Genomic DNA, 7,573 nt, shown 5'->3' on the forward strand with positions numbered 1-7,573 from the left:
CAATATCGAAGTGCTTTATATATTTAAAATAGGCACATATTGAGTATCCAATGTGCCTTTTACATTTAGAAAGGGATTTAAAACTTCTTAAATTGGCAAATCTATTTAAAATCGAGCTCATACAGTAAAGGAACGACAAGTATTTAACATCGATCTAATGGCTGTCGAAAGAATTCGTTGTCAATTACGCGGGACAGACGATCGAGTGAACTTGTATAACAGCCTTTATTTTATCGATATGATACAAGTTTAGGAGATGTATGTCCACTATATTACTTTAAATCAGAATCCATCTCCCCGTTATCGGTTCAGGCGAGATGTAGTAATAATTGTTACAAGATCTCTTTCTTAACGCTGCGGCTATAGGTCAAGCGATATGATTCATAATTTGACGTCATTCCACAATAGAAACGCCGCAATTCAGCGATTCGCGTCGCCGCGCTACGTCGTCGTTTTCATCGTCATTTTACAGTTTTCTGAAGAAAAAGAAAAGAAAATTAAAACATCTAGAGGCTAGATCGTAAAACGTTCCAGCCGTCGATCTACTGACAGTACGCGAGACGAGAGTCGCGGAATTGCGCCGTCTTGTCCCCTTAATTGCTACTGTCCGTTAATACCTATAAGATTGACTTTAGCACAAAAATACATTTTCGTAATTACAGCTAGACCTTTCTCGTGTTAGTATCACGGTACCGCGAGCATGCGTGACGTTCATTCGATCCTTCCAGCTTAGGTGTCAGAGAACGATGCGCCAAGAAGGGAATTCTTAGCGAAGAGAACAAATTGAAAAAAAAAAACCGTAATAAACTGAGCCGCTCCACGCTCAGGAATCTTTTATACAATGAGAGACAGACATAATGCTGTTGCCTCGTAAATAGATCAGTTCACCTTCGTGTAAAGTTTGCCATCTCTGCTACTCAATCGTGAGAATCGTGTGCAAATCGCTTTTTCTTGAAGGTAATAACAAAGAATTTGCTGAGAATCTCAATCATTTAGTTATAGATCTCATAAATCGTCACGATATTCGCACAACACTGCCGGCCACATCTACCAGTCGACAATAACGATACGTCTTGGAAATACGATATACAATATCTGTCATATATTTACACATGAAGTAACTTTAATATGCACTTGGAAGACAGAGGTTTATATATTATGCATATATCGATATAACGTAGGTTTTTCTCCTTGTATATGTATCTATATATATAGTTTATGTATATATTTATACGGCCCACATGTGAGCGCGTGAGAGTGTATAATTTCAAACACATACACGCGCAGACACGTACGCTTCATACACTTAGGTACGCCATAACTTGTTCGTAACTATTATTTATCGCGCGCCATCGCCAGCGATCAGCTATATATCCCGGATATATAAATGAACTATCGTTTCAAACCACCGTGTGATATTCACCTTATTTAAATAGCAAACCATGCAATACCATAGCAGAATTTGAATAGAAGTTTGCACGGATCCGGCGAGCCCGTGAAGGAATATCATCACGCCTCACAAATCTCGTCGAAATTAATCAAATCACACATTCCTAACGAGCGCGTGTCCACGAGGCCTCGTGAAGTTATTTACGAAAGGTCTCAAGTATCGTATCGAATGAAAAAGTGGAACTTTCCCGCGAAAAACGGGAGGAAGAAAACAGAAAGGAACTCGCGTGTGGTTGTGCCAACACCAATCGTGAAATCATTTTCGTGCGATATAAATTTGATTTGTGACACACGTAATGAGTTCGAAATATTTATGTCGGCTCTTTTGGTATTCAACCATATATCAAGAAAGCCATCACATGTCACGATTGTTTAACCTAACAGTGAGAGCTGTTGCGAATACTGTCGAGGCAAGTTCGGGAAATCCAAATTCGACTGTCTGAAGCAGTATTTTTCGCAACACTAACAACAGCTTTGATTTAAGAGATTCGAGAAAGAAGTATGTAGAAAAGAATATGTAATATTAAAAAATTGTGTCCAGTATATACTGGATTGATTTGATATTCGTATTAAATTAGAAACTCCGCATACATAAAAAGTCCGGGAGAAGCGAAACGTACGTTACACGTTCGAACAATTGCATTCTTCCGCTGTAAGTTTAAATTATCGTGACTGACATGAAACGACGGCTCTTAAAAGCCTTTCTATCTTGATATACGTGTCTCATCACTCATGTACTTGCACAATATATCGCGCAACACCACACGTAGAATAATAATTTCAACGAAACAACCGTTTCACCGTGGCGTGCACGCAACGTCACTCTCATTACGGAGTCCAGTTGTGCAGTAGCTTTGAAATCGATATATTAATGGAAATATTCCGAAGAAGATTTGAGAGAAACAGACTCGAAAGAGATACATACGTAGTTACGCGATTTCCCGATCGTATACCACCGTGAAATCAAGCGAATGATACCTGAGAAGGAATCGCGAACTAATTCGGATCACAATTCATTTCCACCTAAGACACAAACGCACGACATTAACTGATTTAATTCTATATTTACAGGCTAAGTACCTTAGACTTAAATAGATTTCGCAAATCGAGAGCTTATACGAGGCTAAACGCTATATAAAGAGTAAAGTATAGTCGAGCAAACGAATGAATCGGTGGTAAAAAATCGTGAACGACCTGTTGGTAAATTATAGCTCGACCGCTATGTACAAGTAATTATAAGGCGTCATCATCAAAATGTTATCAACACCTTACATACGCGCTCGTCAATTACACCTAGCCTCCCGTTAATTATGCGTCTAATCTTTAGCTGCCAAGAAGGACTGCGTTTCCGAGGCGTGTTTAGAGCCTCATTCGAAATTTTCGATATGGATTATATTGATCGATGTGGCTGTACCGCCACAGGTGCGATGTTCGCGAAAGGATATGATATTTTTTTGAGGAGAAAAAGTCTACACACGATTGACTACACCCCCCAAAGTTACGTTCAAGAAAGGACAACTTAATTCTAATCGTATGTTCGCGTGATGCAAAACATTTCGCGAGACGTTAAAAGATGGATCTCTCATGTATCCTAGAAAATTATGCAAAATCCAAGGACCTCGTAATCAATGCAATCCTTGCTACCGCGTAATACACGAGTAACAAGTTGAAAATGTTCTCCTGCCTCCGGTGATCGCGTATATGACGACGCGTGGACCGTAATCTATGAATTGGAGAGCCTATCGATACAACCATCCGAGTTTGCGATTACGACGATGTCGTTTCCATTAAGACCCCAGTGCTGGGATTCTGTATTTCGTTATTGGAGTTAACGACAGTTTCGTTATCGTTACGCAGCTTTTGTATACCGTAGGAAAGCTGCACAACGATAACGAAACTGTCGTTAACTCCAATAATGAGTTATAGAATCCCGCTACTGGTCTCACTGCTGCGAAACCCTGGACTGATGACGTCACTAGGGAGAAAACGCACGTCAAGAATTCTTGCGTGTCATTTTCAAATAAGAAGATATTTAAATGAAAGAACACTTCAGGAACATACTCGTAAAATACCTCGAAAATTACACTTTTCCTTGACAGTCGCGGTAGACAGTCTTAAAATTAACGCGACAAGATCATGAGAAAAGACAGATTAAGGAGCAAGGTTACATGTCACGTTAATTTTGCGGCTATTTTAACGACTGCCAAGGAAAAAAAGTAGTTTTCACAGCATTTTACGAGTATGTTTGAACAATCTAAAGTGTTCTTTCGTACAAATATCTTCTTACCTTACAAAAATGGTAGGCTGTATGTGTTTTTTTGCTACTGGCGTCATGAATCCAGGGTTCCGCAATAGTTGTACGAGATGCCCTAAATTGCGAACGAACGAACGAACGAATGTGTATTGTTGACGTTCAGCGTGCACAATTGACAGACGTGTCGCGCGTATATTAGTGGCGAAGTTCCGTCATACACCGTCGCTGCCACTTTCATGCTCGACGATAACACTCACGACATGAATCGATGACATCTAGTTCACTGTATTTATCATTATGTATTAGTACGCGGTTAGTGACGGTTTTCTAATTACAAAAACGACAAACGACGTTTGCGGTGAGCATTACGAGTATCAAGACGATTCTGCCTGTCCTAGTTTTACGGACAACCAACAATCTTACACGAGAATGAGATGACAACCTACGCGTACAAGTAATGTCCGGAGATATGTAATTGTCATTAAAATTTTACAAGAGCGTCGAGTTCAAAGTAACAACCGAAATTCATCACGGGACGACGGAAATCACGATGTCAGTCATCGGTATTGCCTTTGTAAGCCTTGTTCAGAAGACTATCTTTCAAAGTGACTGAAGCATTCAGGTACACCCCGACCCCGGTACTACCCGCGCAAACGAATCACTGCAGACCTCTTAAGAGTGCATCGTTCGTAAATGTATATTTATGATAGAATCTCTCAGATATGTATTCAGATATGTGTATCTACCTACGATGCTAGAATGATACCTCGCCTGACGGAACACGTAGCCTATTCTAAACATCGCCTGATTTCGTGTAACTCAACCGTTTAGTCGATGCCAAGTATCTCTCATGGATAATCACACGTGTGTCCGTCCTGATACGAGTAATTGGAAATCCGCCGATTCCGTTGCGTTCGTATGTTCGATGGAAAAGAAATGCCCGACGTGTGAAGCGACGAGACTCTCGCTTTCGCAGGGTGACTAACGCGAAGTGTCGGAAGGAAAATACTACGAGCCCTATTCGTGAACGAGGTCAGTTTTTGTCTCATGTTTTTCTTATCTTTTTTTGGCGACGTGGTTTTTGGCATCGTCGTGACAATGACTTTGCCTCTTTTACTCCATGGTATCGTATTTAACCTTCTTCACTTTGAAGTATCGATAGGCCGCGTAGCCGGTGATTGTTAAGAGGACCGCAGCAGCCAATGTGGAGCCGACTGCCACAGGTGCGGTTTCGTCTCTGCCGGCACGAGCGCTCAACGAAGTGCACGAAAACTCGGCGGCGAACTCGTTGTTCTTGAACTTGAACGGCTGCAGCTTCATGTCTCTGGAATTTCGTGCATCATTTTCGCATCAGTGTCTCGCAAGTCTCTCTTGCACGCAGGATTGACAGTGTTTTGCTAGCGTTACATCAGGTCAGGTCAGGTCAAACAGTTCGGTTCCATTTGTAAAGAAATGCCAAAACGATGACGAAGAATTGTAAACAACGACGGTGATTCACGGCGATTTTTTCACTCAATGTTGATGAATCATTCATTTCTATGAATGGGATTGAGTTAAAGTGACTCAAAAATCAAATCCAACTCTTTGAGTTTTTTGAACTAATAAAATTACATTTTAAGGTAAAAGTATTAATGTCAGGATACTAATAACATTGATACTTAATTCTGGACATTATTTATCGTTTTAGTATTTAAATATACGAATATTTAAGTTACCAATGAATAAAAATACACGGAGAAAATATATATTATAATTTTCTATTTTCACATAAATTCTTTTCAATCTTATTGCCCAATTTTATGTTTTTACTAGTAGAGGAAAATATACTGTCAGTATAAGTCTATTTTGTTAAAGGACATGATAAGTTTTGCTAAAAACATAGTGAATGTCTTAATATAACTGAAATATAATATGTCAGTTTCTAAAATAAACTAGCGCATATGAAATTAAAGGACAGTGAATTACTGTAGATCTATGTCCATCTATTTCTCAAAATCCTATAGTAATCTTCACTATAAAATTCTGTCCGTGTACATACATATATTCTATGTTAAAAGTTTAAATATTTATATATTTTAAATATTTATATATTTTAAATATTTATATATTTTAAATATTTTAAATATTTTAAATATTTTTAAATATTTTATATAGTTTAAATATTTATATTCAAAAACCAAAACAATAAGAATTTCTAAAATTAGATAACAGTGTTATTAGTGTCCAGACATCAGTAGTTTTATCTTATCCAATAACCCCTTGTCCACAACCTTGCTTTAATCTTTAAGCTGTAATAAATTGATCAACCATAGTCAATTATTTTAAAAATAATCAACTGTGGTTGGTTAATTTCTTACGGCTTAAGAATTAAAGCAAGGTTGTGGACAAGGGGTTATTGTTCTTTCAATTAGTACTAATTCATTTCAGCTATTATTTGAAATATACGACGAATACATGATAAATGTTCTGTACAAAAAGTGATATTATGTAACGACGGTTTTACCTGAGCAGCACGCTTGCGTGGTTCTTGCCGTCCGTCAGCGGGATCTCAGTTTCACCGGGGCAAGAGTACGACTTTCCAACCGGCGTGGGAAACAGCATGGAACTGTGCTTCTGACCGGTGCTCAGGCGAATGGTCTTGTCTGCAACATGAGCGAAACAATTAGCTTAGCGTCCATTGATGCTCTCTCGCGCGTAATCAATAGAATTAACAGCGATTGTGCTACTTACTTGGTTGATCAATATGCTCGAAGTGCTTGTCGCTGGAGTTGTAGGTCAATTCGATTTTCTCGACGTACCAGCGCTCGCCACCCGGCGTCTGCAAAAGAAAGTCGCGTGTCTCATCGAGCGTTCCTGGGAAAATCTTACGTCCGGTCGGCCATCCCTCCACTTCTCACGGTTACATCCGAGTTAAACCGCCGGCGGATCAAAGAAAGAACGTCGGCAAATCAGAGGCCGCGTTTCCCGCTATGTTCGCGTGCTTAACTAACATTTCTTATCAGCGATTTTTTTTCTTTTTTACAAGATATCAACGTGTTACATCTGATGAACCGTTTTTATCATTTATTCGACTACACGCCGTGCCTGCTGCTTAAAGTATAATTGTGGAATATCGTGATAGCTACCGGCACGCAATCAACGATATGAAGGTGAAAATGGTGAATGGACTATATCTCAGTAAAAGGGTCACCTATCGATCTGCGCAAAAAGCAACCCCCGTCCCTGGCAACTCGGATGATTTATCCTCCAGATAATTGTCTCTCCAGCCGGGAACTTGTCTCTCGGCTCGCAGCTGGGGATCGGGAAGAAAAGAGAAGAGCGAGAAATTACCTTAGCGAAACTCCAAGATAACACAAAGGCCTTCCACTTCAACGACATCGTCACCGTATTCTCGTTGTCGCAATTGCCGGTCACGGTCGCGTCGTCAGGTACATAGATATCCGCCTCCTACAAATTTCAATGCGATTACTCGTTGATTCCTCCCTTCGTCCCTAGACGATTTGTCAATCTCATTCTTCCTTCGAAATTTAGTTCGCAGCGACTAATTCTTACTTGTTCGTTGTCAAACAACGTGTGATACTTGACGGTGATGAGTGCGTCCACTTGAAGGAGAATACAGGCTTGGCCGTTGCTACGGTCCAGTCGATACAATGGCAGCTCCGTGAAGAACGGTCTCGGCGTTGTCGAGGGCATGGTCGTGGTCGTTTTAAGTTCGGAATTGACTATCGACTTAAAAAGACGATAAACGAGGTGATTGTCAACAATGGTTACTCACGGATCGACAGCGGTACTCGCCATTATCGATAAAAATAGTCGCGTGAGAATTTCGGTTTGCCATGCAAATAATCAAAAAAAAAAAAAAAAAAAAAA

General features: G+C 39.9%; 1 protein-coding gene across 6 annotated transcripts in view; it reads right to left on the reverse strand.

The window, feature by feature from the left end:
• Positions 1-206: 206 nt before the first annotated feature.
• Positions 207-7,573, reverse strand: part of LOC116849153 — a 17,556-nt gene continuing 10,189 nt past the window's right edge. For all 6 annotated transcript variants that reach the window (XM_032826043.1, XM_032826044.1, XM_032826042.1 and 3 more), the window contains 5 exons: positions 7,256-7,432; positions 7,034-7,150; positions 6,434-6,521; positions 6,207-6,345; positions 207-5,027 (listed from right to left, as the gene is read on the reverse strand). In XM_032826043.1, the coding sequence (XP_032681934.1) occupies positions 4,817-5,027; positions 6,207-6,345; positions 6,434-6,521; positions 7,034-7,150; positions 7,256-7,432 (732 nt within the window). In that variant the 3' untranslated portion in view covers positions 207-4,816. The remainder of the gene's footprint in view (positions 5,028-6,206; positions 6,346-6,433; positions 6,522-7,033; positions 7,151-7,255; positions 7,433-7,573) is intronic.

Source organism: Odontomachus brunneus, unplaced genomic scaffold (genome assembly GCF_010583005.1).
Source record: "Odontomachus brunneus isolate Ranch 3 - 2012 unplaced genomic scaffold, Obru_v1 Obru_scaffold_108, whole genome shotgun sequence".
NCBI lineage: Eukaryota > Metazoa > Arthropoda > Insecta > Hymenoptera > Formicidae > Odontomachus > Odontomachus brunneus.